The sequence below is a fragment of the Pyxicephalus adspersus genome, chromosome Z (assembly GCF_032062135.1).
Source record: "Pyxicephalus adspersus chromosome Z, UCB_Pads_2.0, whole genome shotgun sequence".
In the NCBI taxonomy this organism is placed as follows: domain Eukaryota; kingdom Metazoa; phylum Chordata; class Amphibia; order Anura; family Pyxicephalidae; genus Pyxicephalus; species Pyxicephalus adspersus.
Window position 1 is genome coordinate 63,460,853 of NC_092871.1, and position 19,747 is coordinate 63,480,599.

A 19,747-nucleotide genomic window follows, 5' to 3' on the forward strand; every position below is an offset into this window, starting at 1 on the left:
TCCGTCACGGCACACTAGTTGAAAATCACTGCCCTAAACCATTGGTTGTAATTATTTGAAATGTTCAGGGTGCACATGAGAACCTCTTAACTAATAGTAACCATAACCTCAGTCCCCCAGATTTTAGGAATTTAAAGATTTGGGGGTTTGAATTGTAAAAACTTGTGAAAATACAATATTGGGGTTGCCGTTTCGAAAGCAAGTGCGCCTAGAAGTTCTAAATTGAAAATGCGAATTGGGGACCGCCAGGGCCACTTAGCAATGAGCATTGGGGTGGGGTACCTTAATTGATACCTACCTGTCATACAATGTTACCTTGTCTGTTTCACTTCTTTGAAACCCAATTTTTCCTAGAATGGTGGGGTGTACAAAACCAAAAAATGTAGGTTCAAAAAAATGTTTGGCTACCTTTCCACCACTAAAATTTCATTACTATGGCAAACACACTGCCATTACACATTACTGCTCACTTCTAACACTTGGAACCCCAATTTCTCTTGGATAGGGAGGTGTAGGAAACTGAAAACGCGTGGGGATCATCTGTGGATACCCCCTAAAATGTAATTACTATGGCATCATTAGAACATAAAAAACCCTGCCCATCAAAACGTAATCAGGGTTAAGGTACTGGTAGGGTACAGTCACGTGTAGCAGCATGTTTTGATGGGTAGAGATTTTTATGTTGTAATGATGCCATGGTGATAAAAGTTTATGGGATGTTAGCCTCAAGTGCCCCCACTTGCACCTATATTTTTGCTAACCTGCAGTGCTACTTTCTAGTGAAATTATGGTTGAAGGTAGGAAAGCTGACATTTAAGTGTAACAGGGAAGGGCAATTTGATGGGCAAAGTTGAGTTTTTTATGTTCTAATGATGCCATGCTAAAGAAATTTTAGGGGGGTTTATACATGTCCCCTACTTGCACCTACATTTTCAGTTTCCTACAGCATTCAAGAGAAATTGGGGTTCAAAGAACAGAAGCAGAAAGGGTAGATTATTATTAAAATTATAGTTCTGTGAAAGGTAGGTATAAATTTACCCCTTATACCCCCCAATTCCCCTTGCTATTTAAGTGGCCCTGGGGGTCCCTACATTTTCTTTTTCAATTTTGGGCTCCTAGGTGCACTTTCTTATGCAACAGCAATCCAAATGTTCAGTTTTCACAAGTATTTATATAATTCTTTGTATTGGATTCAATTCAGCTATTTTGTATTGAATCCAATACAAAATTATTTGAATTTCCCACCAATACTCCCGCACCGACGCATGTACCGACATCACCGGAAAACCCCGTAGATCTCGTTTCTGCACTTCACGGCTGGAGAGCAGAGGGGGTGGAAGTGTCCCCAGGACCTGCGGGGACCAGCAGGATGCCGGGGGACAGCGACAGAACAAGGTGTTTTTTTTTTCAGTTAAAAGCGACCTGAGTGTGACTTGGGATTACCGTTTGGGGGTTAAAGCATCACCACCATTTTAACATAATATAAAGAGTGACTTTCCCCTTTTATATAATAGAAAAATGTGTTGCTTTTCTTTTTCATTTTTGAAGGAGGACACCTCCCTTTCTGTTTTTACTGTCATAGTGGGGTTTTAGGTCTGAGGGGTAAATTTGCTGCCGCCTGGGATAATTGTGTCACATATCCAAGGTGGCCGTGGGCTGCTCTTTCCGCCCGGGAATGTATTATCAGGAGCTTTCACATAATGTACAAAAAAAAGCATAATCTCATGCATGCCCATAGTTAGTGTGGGTCGAATACCTCACTATTCGATTCAACCGCTATTCGGTCGAATAATGCATGATTCCGGTGTTCAAACATCGAATTTGAACTCTATTAAAGTCAAGGGGGGAAATTTGGGTTGTTATTCGGGTCGGTGGAGAGCTTCTACAGCCTATAAATACATTTAAAAAGACATGCCAAGACTCTCCCAGCTCTGCACAACACTGTACAAGTAAAAATAAAAGCAGCAGCAGTAGGAGGAGGCGGTGGGCACTGAGGCGGAGCGGGGATCGCATTGGTAACTGGCATCCAAAGTTGGGAACTGGGCAGGTGGCATCAGTTACAGCATGAGGAGGAGGCGTTGGGCCCTGAGAAAGAGCAAGGACGGCATTAGAGGTTGAGGCCATCACTCATATGGACAGTGTCGACGCTGTCGCTATTGCAGACATGAATGGATCAACGAGATTCAAATCCGTACCTACTGGGCAGTGGGCAGGCAGCAGCAGTAATAGCATGAGGAGGAAGCGGCAGGCCCTGAGACGTAGTGTGGATGGGTGTTACTCCTCCTGCTCTTACTGCTGCCCCCTGCCCACTGTCCAGAACCCAGCTCTAGATGCTAGACTAGACTCAGGCTCAACAGGGTCTTTTTGCCCCATTGATTCCTCCAAGTCCGTTCCCTTTCATGTGGTTTTGCTACATAGTAGGTAGGGACAGATTGGAATCTCGTTCATTAATTCATGTCTCCAATAGCTACAGCTTCTACACTGTCCATATAGGTGATGGCCTCAAACTCTAACGCCGTCCTTGCTCCATCTCAGGGCCCACCGCCTCCTCCTCATGCTGTTATTGCTGCCGCCTGCCCAGTACCCAGCTCTAGATGCCAGTTACCAATGCTGTCCACGCTCCGTCTCAGAGCCTCTTCCTGCTGCACAGCCAAGGTTTGATCAATGACTTGCCTCACTGGTACGTGAAGAATGCAGAGTGATATTTTGCAGGGTGTCAAGCAAAGCCGTAGGAGTTTGTTTTTAGCTGCAGACCCAAGAACAAGAAGCGCTGCTGTTGGTGCTGGGCATCCATTATTACCACACCATGAACAAGAGGTAGTGGAGTATATGACCCAACCTGGGTCAAGTCATTGTACCCCCTCTTCATTCCAGTCCTAGACACAGGCCTTACAGGTTTCCCAAACAGTCCATGATACACCTGTTCCTCCTAGTTCCTCATCAGTAAAGTCTCGTGTATAGCAGTATGTAGAGGAGTCTCACCGAGGTGTTGGAGAGGCGGAACTACAAGCATTCCTTCAAGATGCTCAGTTGTTTCACCCATCTGACGAAGAAGAGTCAGTTCACAGGCTTTCCCCTCACACTTACTTTTCACCAGAACACTCTGAGCCAGACCAGCCAATTCAAACTGGCTCCAAAAGGCCGCTGGTTCTTTTCGGCACATACAGGGAAACTGTCTCTTCTGATGATGATGATGATGATGATGATGTCCTTGATCCAACATGGGGCGAGCAAGAAGATCATAATAGGCAGGAAGAAAAGGAGGAGGAGGTCGTAGAGCGCCCTCAAAGGGGGAGAGGGAGGAAGAGGGTAAAAGCTGCCACACTCTGCATTCTTCACGTACCAGTGAGGCAAGTCATAGTCTTCCATCGTCGGAAGCTGCATGTCACCACAGCTATGCCTAAACAACCGTGCACCGCAACCAGGAGCACCAGCTCCAGAGCACCTAAAGGCCCAGTTAGATGTTCGCCCATGTGGGCATTTTTTATTGTCCATAGTGATGACAACACTATGGTCATCTGCAAACTGTGTGCTCAACACGTGAAACGAGGCAAAAACACAAACTTGGAACAAGTTGCATGAGCACTCATTTAAAAAGCCACCACCCGGTAACCTGGCGGGAACAACTGGTGAAAGCACACAGCTCTGTGCGACCACCTCCACCCAAGAAGCAAGCTCAAACTGCTCGATCTTCCTTCACTGCCTTTCCTCCTTCTGCCACCAAAGTTACCCATGCTGCTGCCATCAATGTGAGTGGGGCATGTAGCCGAGCATTACCTTTTTCAGGCTCCACCAGTGGTGAGCAGGAGCTCCAACGCAGATCGGCTGCTGTTTGTCGCATTGCTAGCAGTCAAGACCAGGCATCATTGCCATCCCCCACAACTTCCACCCCACCGTCCAATCTTTCTGTGGTTAGCATTAGCAGCATCCAACCTTCCATCCCCCAGATGCTGGAGCGCAAGAGGAAATGGCCGAAATGACCCCAAAACAAAGCTAATCAATGCGGCAATTGCACAGCTGATAGCATCTGAGCTCCTCCCTTACCGGCTGGTGGAGTCCAATGTGTTCCCTTACGCATTTCTCTGCAGGAACCCACAGTATAATATGCCTAAGCGACAGTATTTTGGACAAAAATATGTTCCTGCATTGCAGTGGTTGGTTGAGCAAGCATGGACTGGGAAGATATATTTCCTATACAGCTTACTGGGTAACTTTGGTGGCAACAGGGGAAGATGCAGCTGCAGCAAGACCTGCACACCTACCTCCGCCCAGAGCACATCGCCATGCAATTTTCTCCTCAACCTCCACTTCCACCTCTTCCTTTGACTCTTGTGCCTTAAACTATTCTTCCACGGACACTTTGCAGTGGGGACCCAGCACCTCCTATGCCACAGCATCTGTTCACCGCCAGCAAGATCCTGCAGTTTCCTATTTCAGTGCACAATTCCTACGTTGCCATGCAGTCCTGAGGTTGCGAAGCCTGTTTCCCCCTTTGCCACATGGGCGCAGCCATTCTAAGTGCCTTGTTGGAGCAGGAGGACATGGCTAACTCCCAACAGACTTCAGTCCAGTCCAGGCAAGGTCGTGTGTGACAACGGGGCCAAACTGCTGTCAGCCCTGCGTTGTGGGAAAGTCACACGTGTACCTTGCCTGGCTCACGTCATGAACCTGATAGTACAGCGCTTCCTTAGGAATTACCCAGGCCTCCAGCCGCTGTTGCTGAAGGTAAGAAAGTTGTCAGCGCATTTCTGCCGGTCGTACACAGCCAGTGCCAGATTGGTGGATTTACAGGGAAATCTGAACCTGCCAGTGCACTGGTTAATTTGTGATGTGGCCACACGTTGGAATTCCACCTTTTACATGCTGCAGCAGTTGGCTGATCAACAGAAAGCTGTGGTGGATTACGTGGCAGAGTCTGTTCGTTTGAGACGTATACCTACACTACCTTTCTTCAGCCCTGCGGAGTGGTTGCAAATGTAGGACTTGTGCACTGTATTGTCACCTTTTGAAGAGCCCACCAGGATGATCAACAGAGATCAGGCCTGTGTCAGTGACACCATCCCCATCATATGTCTGCTGGAACAGATGATGGTGGATCTGGGACACGACACAGAGCGGACGCCGCATCAAGAGACGTTTCAAACATCATCTTGGACATGCGTGCCTACTAGACATAGTGCACCACAAATCCAGGAAGAGGAGGAGGAGGAGGATGAGGTGGACATTGCAGGCATGGCAGACGGGGAGGAAGGAGCAGAGGAGGATATTGAGGGTACTTGAGCATCCATCCACCCAAACACAGGGCGCCATGTTCAGTGGATGGCAAGACCAGGCGGAGGAGGAGGAGGAGGATGACCCTGTGCTGCTGTTCGACCCACAGGAGTCTGGGTACAGAATTACCTCAACTGTGCGTAGTTTAAGCCACATGACAGGCTTCATGCAAGAGTGCAAAGCCAAAGATACACACATTGAACACATTAAAACTAAGACTGACGACTATTGGATTGCTACATTACTGGATCCACGTTACAAGCCTGAGACACAACAACTGATCTTGCCCCAATACATAGGACCTAAAATGCAGCACTACCAAGAAGTGCTTGTAAGGGACTTGTGCTCAGCCTTTCCGACTGCCAGCAGCAGGGAACCCAATGGCAGTTCCACCAGCCATGGGAGCCAAACAACTGCTTTAAGCAGCGGTAGAGGTTGGCATGGGAGGCAGATGTCGTCTAAACCAAACCATGCAGGCTTTTTTTCAGTAGAAGCAAGCTGCCAGTAGTTCAGCAATTGCCAATGACACTGAGCAGCGGTAGTCAGTCATGGTGCAGGAATACCCGAGCTCTTCATGGGACATCTGCAACCTGCAAAGCCAGGACCCACTGGGCTAGTGGGTATACAAGCTTGAGCAGTGGCCGGAGCTGGCAGAACATAGCTGTAGCTGCCAGCCACAAGTGTGTTATCTGAAAGAGCGTGCAGTGCAGCTTGGGGCGTAGTGAGTGTCAATGGGATTCGGTTCTCAGCAGGAAATGTTGACACTTTTATTAAAATGAATAAGGCTTGGATCCGCAATGACTTCAACACCCCCTCTGCAGAGTGTACTGATTAGTCGTCCACTGCTGCACGGCCTGCTGACACCTTGATGGGAAGAGCTCTTTCACAGCCCTCGGCATCTGCTTCTACTCCTCACCCTAGTGGCCCTCTACCTCTATTCTGTCTCTGAGGTCAATAACTTGCAATGTAGCTGTGTAACTGGCTAATTTTTTTTTTTTAACGAGCATCCCCATCAGGGCCCTCTGCCTACTTGGAGGCCTATATCACTTGTAATGGAGCTGTGATTCATAATGAAATATTTGTATTTTTAGTAGAGATATACATACATTTTTCTGTCCTTTTGTATAGATATCAAGTGGTATCAAAATAAATATCTGTATTTTTTTTTACATAAAAACAGAAATTTTTCGGTTCATTTTGATCGATTGCAAGCGGAATCAGAATTAAATATCTGTATTATTTTACAGAAATACAGAAACTTTTAGATTTATTTTGATAGATAGCAAGTGGTATCAGAATGAAAATTCTGTATTTTTTCACAAATACAGAAATTTTTCAGTTCAGTTTGATAGATTGCAAGTGGTATCAAAATTAAATATCTGTATTTTTTTTACCCTGCCTACGGGTGATTGAACATTGAATTTGAACTCTATTAAAGTCAATGTGGGAAAAATTTGGGTTATTATTCGGGTTGGTGGAGAGCTTCTACAGCCTATAAATACATTTAAAAAGACATGTCAAGACTCCCCCAGCTCTGCACAACACTTTACAAGTAAAAAAAAAATAGGGAAGTCTTTTTGCTGTTGCTGGCAAGGCCATTTTATGTGGCGGCCAAGGTAACATGCCACATTTTACACGGTCTCCGAGTAGAGGCAGAGAGAGACATGAGGGGGTTCCTCCGGTCCCAAAATTAGCCACCAGGTTTCAACGCTCCGTTACAAGCCATACACAGGCTTCAGAGTACAGGCAGAGGTCTCTGAGGGCGGTTTTTAAGTCCAAAAACTAGCCAGCTACACAGCTCTGTTATACGTTACAAGTGACAGGTGGCAGCAGCAGCAGTAGGTGGAGGCGGTGGGCACTGAGATGGAGCAAGGAGGGCATTACAATTGAAGGCCATCACCTTTTTGGACAGTGTAGAAGCAGTAGCTATTGGAGACATGAATGGATGAGGGAGATTCCAATCTGTCCCTACCTACTATATAGCGAAACCACATGAAAGGGATTGTGCTTGGAGGAATCAGCGGCGCAAGAAGACCCTGTTGAGCTGGAGTCTAGTCTGGCATCTAGAGCTGGGTACTGGGAGGAGGAGGCGGTGGGCCCTGAGACGGAGCAAGAAGGGCATTAGATTTGAAGCCCATCACCTTTTTGGACAGCGTAGAAGCAGTAGCTATTGGAGACATGAATGGATGAGGGAGATTTCAATCTGTCCCTACCTACTATGTAGAGAAACCACAAGAAAGGGACTGTGCTTGGAGGAATCAGCGGGGAAAGAAGACCCTGTTGAGCTGAAGTCTAGTCTGGCATCTAGAGCTGGGTACTGGGAGGAGGAGGCGGTGGGCTCTGGAACAAAGTGTGGACGGCATTAGAATCTGGCATCTAGAGTTTGGTACTGGGCAGGTGGCAGCATCATTTACAGCAGGAGGAGGAGGCGGTGGGCTCTGAGACGGAGCGGGGACTGAATTGGGAACTGGCATCTAGAGCTGGTTATTGGGCAGGCGGGAGCATCAGAAACAGCAGAAGCAGGAGGTGGGCCCTGAGATGTAGTGTGGATGGCATTAGTAACTGGCATCTAAAGTTGGGTACTGGGCAGCAGCAGTAACAGCATGAGGAGGAGGCATTTAGCACTGAGACGGAGTGTGGACGACATTAGTAATTGGCTTCTAGAGTTGGGTACTAGGCATGCAGCAGCAGTAACAGCATGAATCAAAGGCTGAGGGCTCTGAGAGGGAGTATGGACGGCATTATTGTCTGGCATCTAAAGTCAGGTACTGGGGAGGGGCCAGCATCATTTACAGCAGGAGGAGGAGTCGGTGGGCTCTGAGACAGAGTATGGACGGCATTCGTTTCCGGCATCTAAAGTCAGGTACTGGGCAGGTGGCAGCATCACTTACAGCAGGAGGAGGCGGTGAGCTCTGAGACGGAGTATGGACGGCATTGGTGTCTGGCATTTAAAGTCAGGTACTGGGCAGGCAGCAGCATCATTTACAGCAGGAGGAGAAGGCGGTGGGCTGAGACGGAGTATGGACAGCATTAGTTTCTGGCATCTATAGTCAGGTACTGGGCAGGCGGCAGCATCATTGACAGGAGGAGGAGAACGCGGTGGGCTCTGAGACGGAATATGGACGGCATTATTGTCTGGCATATCAAATCAGGTACTGGGTAGGCGGCAGCATCATTTACAGGAGGAGGAGGAGGCAGTGGGCTCTGAGACGGAGTATGGACGGCATTAGTATCTTGCATCTAGAGTTGGGTACTGGAAAGGCAGCAGCAGTAACAGGCAGTAGGAGGCGTTGCTGCCTGGTACGTAGCGTGGACCACATTGGAGGTTGAGGCCATAAACTCCATGGACAGTTTAGAAGCTGTAGCTAATTGGGACATTAACGGATTAACGAAAATCACACTTTCCATACCTACTATGTAGTGAAACCACATAAAAGGTAACAGACTTGGTGGAATACGCGGGTAAATACATACATTTTTTTATCATTTGTGGATATCTAGCAAGTGCTATCACAGTTAAATATATGTATTTGTCTCACATAAATACATACGTTTTTAAGGGTTTTAGGGGACATATCCAAGTGCTATCAAAATTAAATATCTGTATTGTTTGTATAGGGGATATATAGCAGAGTGGGATCAGAACTAAAGATCTGCATTTTCTGTAGAGAAATACCAAAGTTTTTATGGTCTTCTGGATCGATACAAAGTGCTAGCAGAATTAAATATCTAGATTTTTGAAAAAGAAGTATAGAAATTTTTATGGCTTTGGAGATATATAGCAAAGTGGGATCGGAAAGAAATACCGTATTTTTCGGACTATAAGACGCTCCGGCCTATAAGACGCACCCAATTTTGAAGGAGAAAAACCTAGAAAAAAAAGATTCTGAACAAAATACTAAAAAATCACTCTGTGTCAATGTATCCCCTTCTAATCACTCTGACACAGAGTGATCAGATACAGAGAATTAATTCTGATCCTTCTTGCTACCTATCAAAATAAACAGAAACATTTCTGTATTTCTGTAAAAAAAAAAATACAGAGAATAATTCTGATAACACTTGCTACCTATCAAAATAAACAGAATAATTTCTGTATTTCTGTAAAAAAACAAAGATATTTCATTCTGATCCTACTTGCTATCAAAAAAGCCAGAAAAAAAATCTGTTTCTATAAAAAAATACAGATATTTATTTCTGATAGCACTTACTATCTATCCAAAAAGGACAGAAAAATGTATGTATTTCTCTACTAAAAATACAAATTTCTTAATTATGATTCACACAGCTCCATTACAAGTGATATAGGCCTCAAAGTTGATAAAGGCAGAGGGTCCTGAGGGGGGTGCTCGGTAAAAAAATATTTGCCAGTTACACAGCTCCATTGCAAGTTATAAATCTCAGAGAAAGAGTAGAGGTATAGGGCCATTAGGGTGAGGAGTAGAAGGAGATGCTGAAAGGCTGTGAACATGCTCTTCCCATCTTGATGTCCGTGCAGCAGTTGACTACTAATCAGTACAATCTGCAGAGGGGGTGTTAAAGTCATTGCCGATCCAAGCCTTATTCATTTTAATAAAAGTGATTAGGTCGACATTTTCTGCAGAAAGCCGAATCCGTTTGTCACTCACTACGCCCCCAGCTGCACTGAATGCTCCTTCAGATAACATACTTGCTGCTGGGCAGGCAAGGATCTGAATGGCATGTTCTGCCAGCTCCGGCCACTGTTCAAGTTTGGATACTCAGTAGCCCAGTGGGTCCTGGCCTTGCAGGTTGCAGATGTCCCATGCAGAGCTCATGTATTCCTTCACCATGACTGAGTACGGCTGCACAGTGTCATTAGCAATTGCTGCACGACTGGCAGCTTGCTTCCGCTGAAAAAAAGCCTGCATAGTTAGGCTTAGATGACCTCTTCTGCTGCTGCCACCCATGCCGCTTAAAGCAGTTGTTTGGCTCCCATGGCTGATGGAACTGCCATGGGGATCCCTGCTGCTGCTGCCAGCTGCAAAGGCTGAGCACAAGTCCCTTACAAGCACTTCTTGGTAGTGCTGCTTTTTAGGTTCCCTGTATTGGGGCAAGATCAGTTGTACCTCAGGCTTGTAACGTGGATCCAGTAATGTAGCAATCCAATAGTCGTCAGTCTTTGTTTTTATGTGTTTTATGCGTGGATCTTTGGCTAGGCACTCCTGCATGAAGGATGTCATGTGGCTCAAACTGTAAAGGAAATATATCTTCCCACTCCATGCTTGCTCGACCAACTGTCGGTTGTCAGGTGCACCTTGCCAGAAACTGAGTGCTGCAGGGCCATGGACACATTGCTCTGCACGTGTTTATGCACAGCAGGAACACATTTTTGTGCAAAGTACTTTTGCTTAGGCATAACGTACTGTGGGTTTGCGCAGAGGAATGCGTAACGGAACACACTGGAGTCCACCAGCCGGTAAGGGAGCAGCTCTAACGCAATCAGCTGTGCAACTGCCGTATTGATCAGCTTTGTTTTGGGGTCATTTGGGTCAAATTTCCTCTTGCGCTCCAGCATCTGGGGGATGGAAGGTTGGATGCTGCTAATGCTAACCACAGAAACATTGGCCGATGGGGTAGAAGTTGTGGGGGATGTGCCACAAACAGCAGCCGATCTGCGTTGGAGCTCCTGCTCACCGCTGGTGGAGCCTAAAAAAAGGTAATGATCGGCTACACACCACACTTAAATTGCTGGCAGCAGCACAAGAAACTGTAGTGGCGGAAGGAGGAAAGGCAGCAGAGGAGGATCGAGCAGTTGGAGCCTGCTTCTTGGGCGGAGGTGGTCGCACAGAGCTCTGTGCTTTCACCAGGTGTTCACGCCAGGTTACTGGGTGGTGGCTTTTTAAATGAGTGCTTATGCAACTTGTTCCAAGTTTGTTTGGGTTTTTGCCTCGTTTCAAGTATTGAGCACACAGTTTACAGATAACCAGTGTTGTCATCACTATGGACATTAAAAAATGCCCACACTGGCAAACATTTGGGCCTAAAGGTGCTCTGGAGCTGGTGCTCATGGTGGCGGTGTGCGGTTGTTGAGGCATAGCTGTGGGGACAGCTTCCAACGATTTACATCTATGACTTGCCTCACTGGTAATTAAAGTATGCAGAGTGTGGGCAGCTTTTACCCTCTTCCTCCCTCTCCCCCTTTGAGGGCGCTCTGCAACTTCCTCCTCCTCCTCTTCTTCTTCTTCTTCTTCCTCCTCCTCCTCTTCTATTTCCTGTCTATGATGATCTCCTTGTTGGCCCATGTCGGATCAAGGACATCATCATCAGAAGAGACAGTTTCCCTATATGTGCCGAAAGGAAGCTGCGGCCTTTTGGAGCCACTTTGAATTGGCTGGTCTGGCTCAGAGTGTTCTGGTGAAAAGTAAGTGTGGGGGGAAAGCCTGTGAACTGACTCTCTTCGTCAGATGGGTGAAACAACTGAGCATCTTGAAGGAATGCTTGTAGCTCCGCCTCTCCAACACCTCGGTGAGACTCCTCTACATACTGCTATACACGAGACTTTACTGATGAGGAACTAGGAGGAACAGGTGTATCATGGACTGTTTGGGAAACCTGTAAGGCCTGTGTCTAGGACTGGAATGAAGAGGGGGTACAATCACTTGACCCAGGCTGGGTCATGTACTCCACTACCTCTTGTTCATGGTGTGGTAATAATGGACGCCCACCACCAACAGCAGCGCTTCTTGTTCTTGGGTCTGCAGCTAAAAACAAACTAATACTGGTTTGCTTGCCAGCACCCCTGCCAAAGCTGCTCTTTCATCTTTGGCCAGACATTGTACTTGACACCCTACAAAATACTTTGTAGCTAATATTATATTTGTATATATATATATATGTGTATATATATATATATATATATATATATATATATACACATATACACACACACACACACACACATACATTTATATATGATTATGTATAAAGCTACATTGTATATACCACGTCATAAATTATCCATATACAGTCCATGACAATTCAGAAAACCCTTTGTCCAATTTTTTTTTTTATGTGGCTTGACACCCTGCAAAATACCTTCAGTGGTGACGCTTGTAATATGCAGCACAGTATACACTGCGTCTGTGTGTCTGTCTCTCAGTACAAGTGTGATACTGTGCACGCAGTCAGAAAGGGGACCCTGCCTCTGGCTGCCTGTAAGTAACACACTGACTGACTATCTATCTATCTATCTAGCTTTCTAGCCTTCTATCTTTCATTCTATCAATGTATCTATCTAGCTATCTAGCAAACAGTGAAACACTCTACCTATCTGAGTACAGTAGATTTCAGGACTGCACCAATACAGTACAATCCAACAATCTATCTGACTAATAGTGTGAGTGTGACACAGTCTACCAAAGTAAAGCACTTTTTTCACTTTGACAAAGAAAGCAAGCCAAGCAGCACAGAAAGGTTGTGATGCTATCAGCAAATTTCTGTCAGGAGTGGCAAATGCAGGCACGCCTTGGCCTTATATAGGCCAATGGCTGCCTGTGTGGCACGCAGTGACAGACAGCCAATCGGCTGTCTGCCACAACAAAGATGGAGCGGGCATCCCTATTCTAATTGGAGGGCACTGTGCATCATGGGGGAGGTCCCCAGTTGTTTGAGTTCATTGTGGGAGGGCTGAATTTGGGTATTCGAATGCAGCAAAATTTGGGTCGGATCCACCCGAATTCGAACGGTCATATTCGGGTCGAACATTAGGACGACCCGAATTCGAACAACAACACTACCCATAGTATGCAAGGTGTATGGCCCAGTTTTTTTACTGCTAATGTGAACTAAACTACATCACACTAATACACTATTACAAGGGATTATTACACTATTAAAACATGGAACACAAGGCAGTTGGATCAAAATACACAGCCCTGAAAAGTTAAAACATAATACAAAAAAAAAATTAAAAAACTGTACATTTTAACAAGCCAGGCGTTGGAACAAAATATAGGGGGAAGGTAGAACACTGAAACAATAGGAGGTTACTGGATACCTATAGTATAAACTAGGAGCACTAAATGTGTGGTCTTGCCCCGCCCACTTTTTTGCCACCCAGCTACAGCTTCCTACCACTTGGCTGAAAACAAATTTCTGGGAAAAACACTGCAATGGCTATACCTAAAAACCTTGTATGATACTTGGAATAGACACAGCCTCCTGGCTATAGTGTTATTAAAAAAAAAAACTGGTATTTGCACATTGCTTTTTCTTTTAATCATTTCTGACATTTTGAAGCAGGCAGGAGTAGAGGAAATAAAACAATACAATAAGTGCTAATGGAAATCTAAGAGCAATTTTCCTTTTTTTCCTTTTTTAAACTTTGGTGATGAGATATTTAGTTGGTTTACCATAGGGGTCTATTTATAAAAGCAGTGAATCTGACATTCTCCGAAAAACACCCAGGTGGCAAATCATTTACTACAACTGAAACAAAGAGATGTGGAAGCTTCTCAACCAGGGAACTTTTATAAATGAACCCCTTAGTGTGTAACGCATATGACATGGCATGCATCCCTTTTCATTCTAACATAATAATGCAATACCATCACATAATACAGAAAAGATATTTAAAAAAGATATGAAGGCCACAGTTTACTTAGCCAAGCAGATTCCACAAAATATTTAAACATAAGTTTGGAATGTTTTTGTTTTTTTAAGGCGAGTCCTTATGGTAAGGAAAAAGAACTTAAGATATACACTTACTTTGTAAATTGTTTGGCAAACTAAACCTCGTCTAAACTGATGTAATTTTATCCATCAAGCAATGCAAACACAATGCATATAAATTGCCCTGTTGATGTTCACAAGAATGAAAACCCTTTGTTTAACTATGTGAAGATTTCAATTCGAATAAAAATCTACCTTGATAATCAGGATTATTTGCAGTTTTATTTTCAATGCTGTCCATACCTGTCAGGGCCTAACTCATCATCCATCTTGGAAACAGCACAGTTCTCCAACATCATGTGACCAGAGATGTCCAAGGATACAAGATCCTCAAGACTCTGCACAAATTGGCTTAGCACCTTGCGTGTGAGTTTGAACTTATAATAGCTAGACAGGCGATCACGGGAAACATCTAAGTGTCTGGAACAAGAAAAAAACATAAGAAGGGATAAATATTTTGTTCAGAACATATCTATATCCATTCTGCTAAACTCTGGAACCTCTTTTTTTCATATTTACAACATAAACATTTATTGGTCTATAGTTTAAGATAAGAATTGGGAGGGTTTATCAGTCCACTTGAGATACCAAAGTAATTGTGGATAAGATACAGGATAGCTATGAATGTCTCCCAAAATCGGCTGGTATTTTTTTATTCCAATTATCAGACAAATATAACAAACCACTTTCAATAGTATATTTAACAAATTAAAAGGTAGCAAACAAAAAGGAATGAATTTTTAGTTGATAATAAAAAAGGGTCTTTTGATAAATGCTTACCGGAGTTTGTGCAGTTGTGAAATGACACAGACGTGCTCATCAGAAAGATCCATGTTGTACAAGACAAGAGACACCATTGTGTCCTTCCACTGAGTCAGAAAGCTGATATCATTCATCTGAATTCCCGACAGATTTAGAGCTTTTAAACAGACCAGTGGTTGAACCATTATCTCTACGTCTACACCTTTGGTGATGCAGCCAAGATTGAGAAAGCGGAGATGGTTGAATCCCTGAAATGTGAAGTCCCGGGAAATGATCTGACGACTGGGGTTCACCAAACAATCAGTATCATTGTAGCGGCCCAGGTTTTCCTCTTCAAAAAAAATGTTACTGCAGCCAAAGAGGCTGAGGGACACCAGAGTGGATTTAAAGTGGGACAGGGTCTGGAGGCTTTTGGCTGTTAGCCTCTCACAGTTTGTAAGATAGAGTTCTACCAGGTCCTGGGGAACAGAAAACGCCAACACAAGTTAGACACTTGGTTCACTGCTATAAATTTTTACACTGAAATCACAAATCTCAGACATGAATGCTAGAAAAAAACAATCAATCCACCGGGGTTGAATCTTTTACTACTTTCTCTCTATCCTTCGGACCTTGCACCAAGTAACCATTGCCTCTTTCAATGGGAATGTGTGGAAGAGACTGAAGTATATCCTGGCTGTTCCAAGCATCAATGGTCATGTGATTTGGGTGAATTAAACAGACTGAACACTGTGGGTCAGGAAGATTTATATGGAGGGACTGAACATTGCAAACAGAATTTCCTAATTTTTTTTATAACGGTCTAGACCTCTGTAGGAGAGTAGATAAGCATCTTCTACAGGTGAAGTGTACAGGTTATCTGTCACAGCTCCCACTGATAGGGTCTCATAGCATTAGTATGCAAAGATACCAACGAAACAACAAACACCCAATAGAGAGAGAGAGAGAGAGAGAGAGAGAGAGAGAGAGAGAGTGAGTGTGTGTGTGTATATGTGTGTGGGGAGGGGGGGGGAATCAGTTGCTATGGGTTGTGAGTAATATTTGGTACAGCTTTTGTAAAACAGACAAAATTAGATTAGTGTAGGTGAAACGTAAGGAATGCTTTACCAGCATAAGTAGTTGGATCCCAAAGAATTAAAGAATAAATTAAGTTTGTCCTGCGAGAAATAAACAAGCTGTCATTGTTGCCTTCATTCTAAAAATGCTACATAACTGAATGTTATGCCGATTCATTACCTAACAAACAGACAGGTATTAATGAAAATACATTTAAAATCTATCACTAGCCAAAAGATAGAGTTGACTATATAAACAATTTAGGGATAAACACTTAAGACTGCTGGCATATGTAAAATTTGCCTAAACATCATGGATTCATCAATTCATTCAATCATAAGCTGCTGTTTTAATAACCCCTTTTTTTTGTAGTATTTACCTGTTGATTCTGCCGGTGCCCTCTCTACCTTTGTAATGCTGACAACGCTATGCTACTGCTGCCAAATCTGCAGAGCTGTTGGAGCTCTAATCTTTGTCCATTTAGCTGTGTACGATGTAATTATATTGAACACATTTTTATTAAGGCTCTCCAAGACTAGAGAGGATACACTTTCATCAGTGAAGCTGGGTGATTTGGCAAACATGTAATCGATCTGTTCCAGGATTGAAAACATTGCTAACAAAAACCAAAATACTTTTAAAAAATCCATTCTAGGTTTGGTAGATCACCCAGCTTCACGTTCAATTGTATCCTTTCAATTGTGTTCCATTCCACTGAAGGTGGGGGGGGGGGGCAATATCTATTGATCTTCTACAGGATTGTTTTTGTAACAGATTTACATAATATACACATATTATGTTTGCTTTGTATGAAAGGGCAAGGAATCCAGGGGAAACCCCACTCTCTCATTTATATTGTGCAAACAAAAGTTAACGATCCTTCATCCCTCCCTGCAGTTTTCATCAGCTTGGGCTTTCATTAACGGATCCAAAGGGCTCCTATACTTATTCAGAAATGGTGAAGCAGATCAATGGTCAGCCTTCCAGAAGTAGCCCTTTGAGCCTTTAAACTGCTGCTGTAAGTATCTGTAAGATCATTTGGAATTCTTGACCTCCTACTGGCTCCTGTCCCATACTTACTTGTTTACAGATGGCTTCTAAGTCTTGATCCTGGACAATGTCTTCCCTCAAGTGTAGCCGGGTGAGTCTTGTGCTCTGTGGTTCAGAGAACAAGGTAAAAAAGCTTTCATGGGGCTCAAAACTGCTGTCTGCGTTCACCAGCTCAATGTATCTGGAAAAGAAAAGGTCTAAATCATAATGTGTACATCCTAATGTTACCAGTGTTCTATAAAACTCAGGACACCAAAAATGGAGGATACTGCCATTAGATATCATAGCTTGTTATTAAGGGCAGTATTTCCACTTATCCTCTAAGACTCTGATTGGTAATACATGTTATTGCAGTTAAACTAAGCACCTGCATGTTTCCTCTAATAACTGCTAAGCTTTGGAGGACTGTGATTTAACAGTCAGCCAGTAAAAAGATACTCACCGTTGTATACATAAATAGCAACAACCAGAGTGCCCAATGGGTTCTGAACTAGGTGTCATTCTGCCTATTGTCTCCTATAAAACTCTCCAGCGTTAGGACACATCAAGGACCCATATGTTTAATGGAAAGCCTAAGATTGATGGTATGTCTATCCCCAAAGAAACACAACAGACCCAATTTTGTGAGCAAATGGGCATTTCTGATGCATTCAATTGATAGAATCTGTCAGGTATTGTATATTTTAATTGGATAGGTTATAATATCACTTTACATTCATTTAAATGTACAGTAGTAACTCGGTATAAGTCCACTTTGGAATAAGTCCAACTCGGTATGTGTCCTGTTTGGATACGAAAAATTTTGCTTTGCATACAACCTTTGTGCTAGAACTTGTATGGGTCACCGCGCGCTACCCTTATTTACCTCTTCCGAGACAAAGCCACGACTGCCCACGAGCGTCAGTATGCCAGTTGCTACCATTCAGTGATAAACCCGCGCTATAACTCTCTGTGAATTACAGAACATCTCCTCCTCCTCCCTTCATGGGAACGTATTAATCATTTTCCTTTTATTTCTTATGGGATGTACCAAATGTGTTTGGTATAAGTCCTGTTTGGTACAAGTGCAAGGATCTGGAACGGATTAGGGACGTATACCAAGGTACTATTGTATTTGTGTTTCTCATACGTACTCTTAATTTGTGAAAAAGTTTTTTATGAAAGACGTCAACAAATTACAACATGCTGCAAAGACATGTGCAGTTAAATTGCCATGGCTCTGGATCACATTTGTGTGTGTGTGGTTATTTGGTTGTGTTCTTGTCTTATTTGGATAGAAACATCAATTCACCAGAAGTCCCTGGGCAGGCTCTGCTCGGTCTCCTCTCTGAGCTCAGGGCCGATATCTGACACCCTTGTCCAGGCTAATGGAATAGGTAAAAGCTGTTAACCCAAAACGTTTTTGCTTTATGTAAAATGGTGATAGTTTGTAATACATAGTAAATCAAGTTGAAAAAAGACACAAGTCTATCAAGTTCAACCACTAGGGAAATAAACATATCCCAGATATAAAACACAATATAGACACTTCTTCTCTGGCAAGGGGATTACAAGAAAAAAAAATCAAGTAATTTTTGGGAGGTAAGGCTCCACAATATTACAAATGCACCTTATTAAATGGTTCACTTTAAACAACCATACAGTATTCAAGGTAAGAATTTAACATTTACAATTGTAACATTAAAATCTGATCAAACAGGACAGATTGTGACATCCACACAACAGGAATGGTTTGTAGTAGGGACATGAAAGATACTAAAATACAAAATTCTTAAACCCATAAACATACATACTCATTCACCAGCCTGTCACAGATCTCGCTGGGTAGGAAGATATCAGGATGCAACTTCAGGACTTCATTGTCTAAGAGGTAGCACAAGGTCCCCTTGAGGTTTCTGAGGCAAAAATCTGTGCAGATGGTCATCAATGACTCTGGGCTGTCCATCGCCATCTTGTTTCTGTGCTAAAAAGGAATCTTTTAGAATGAAAATGGCACCAGCAAGAGATCTGCCCTTTCCTTTGTTTAGTTTTCTGGATCATTAGGGGGTTGGATACCTAGAAGAGAAACAAAAATTCAACATCATCAACTCTCATTCTCAATGTGCTTGGGCTGCAATTTGGCATCAGGCTAAAATTAAGCAAATAATTACTACTTGCTGAATGGATTAGGAACAATATTAAATTGCAAAAACGTTTCATGCTTCACTGCACTGCAGAATTTGCTTGGTATTTAGGGACTCTTTAGACTTGTATGTACAACCAAGTTGGCCATAAACAGAGAGAGCAGAGAAAGCAATGATCCCAAAGGACCTTTAAAGAAAAAGCAGGCCATTTCTGCGTTACTAAGAAGTGCTTTACAGTTACTAAGAAGTGCTTTACAGTTACTAAGAAGTGCTTTACAGTTACTAACAGTGGACAATGCAGCCCAACCAAACCAGTGCAGCAGGAGATCAACAAGACTAAATGTAACAAAGGATGTTAGAAAAAGTTAAGGTACACTGTGACTTTCGTAAAAGTAAACCCAATCAGTTATGGTTTACATCGACTATAAACAATCCATTGAATACCCATACCCAATTTGGTTTATATTAGGTATTTAATTCATATCCAATTAGATATATATGCTTATTCAAGCAACAGCATTAGCACCCTACAGGGCATGAAGTACATGAACATGTACCCTGTAATAAACTTCATAATATATGGTAAAGGTGAACCAAATAGTTTCCAAAATTTTAGCAGCAATTTTGTTTTTTTCTGGAAAGTGTATATGTCTTTGGACAAAAACCTCTTTTTTGTTGCTTTCAATTATCTCCTAAACTGTACATCCAACAAGTGCTGGGACAATGTAATTCTCAAGCACATGCATCTCCTATGGACTTTCCCCATTCAGATAGCCACACAGCTGAACTCCTAT

General features: G+C 43.4%; 1 protein-coding gene across 1 annotated transcript in view; it reads right to left on the reverse strand.

Annotated features, from left to right (window-relative positions):
* ZER1 (zyg-11 related cell cycle regulator) overlaps nt 1–19,747 on the reverse strand; it is a 63,525-nt gene that overhangs the window by 25,726 nt on the left and 18,052 nt on the right. Inside the window, exons 2-5 of the mRNA XM_072431125.1 lie at nt 18,624–18,885; nt 16,861–17,011; nt 14,743–15,182; nt 14,206–14,382 (exon numbers count right to left, since the gene is read on the reverse strand). Coding sequence (XP_072287226.1) covers nt 14,206–14,382; nt 14,743–15,182; nt 16,861–17,011; nt 18,624–18,781 — 926 coding nt within the window. The 5' untranslated portion in view covers nt 18,782–18,885. The remainder of the gene's footprint in view (nt 1–14,205; nt 14,383–14,742; nt 15,183–16,860; nt 17,012–18,623; nt 18,886–19,747) is intronic.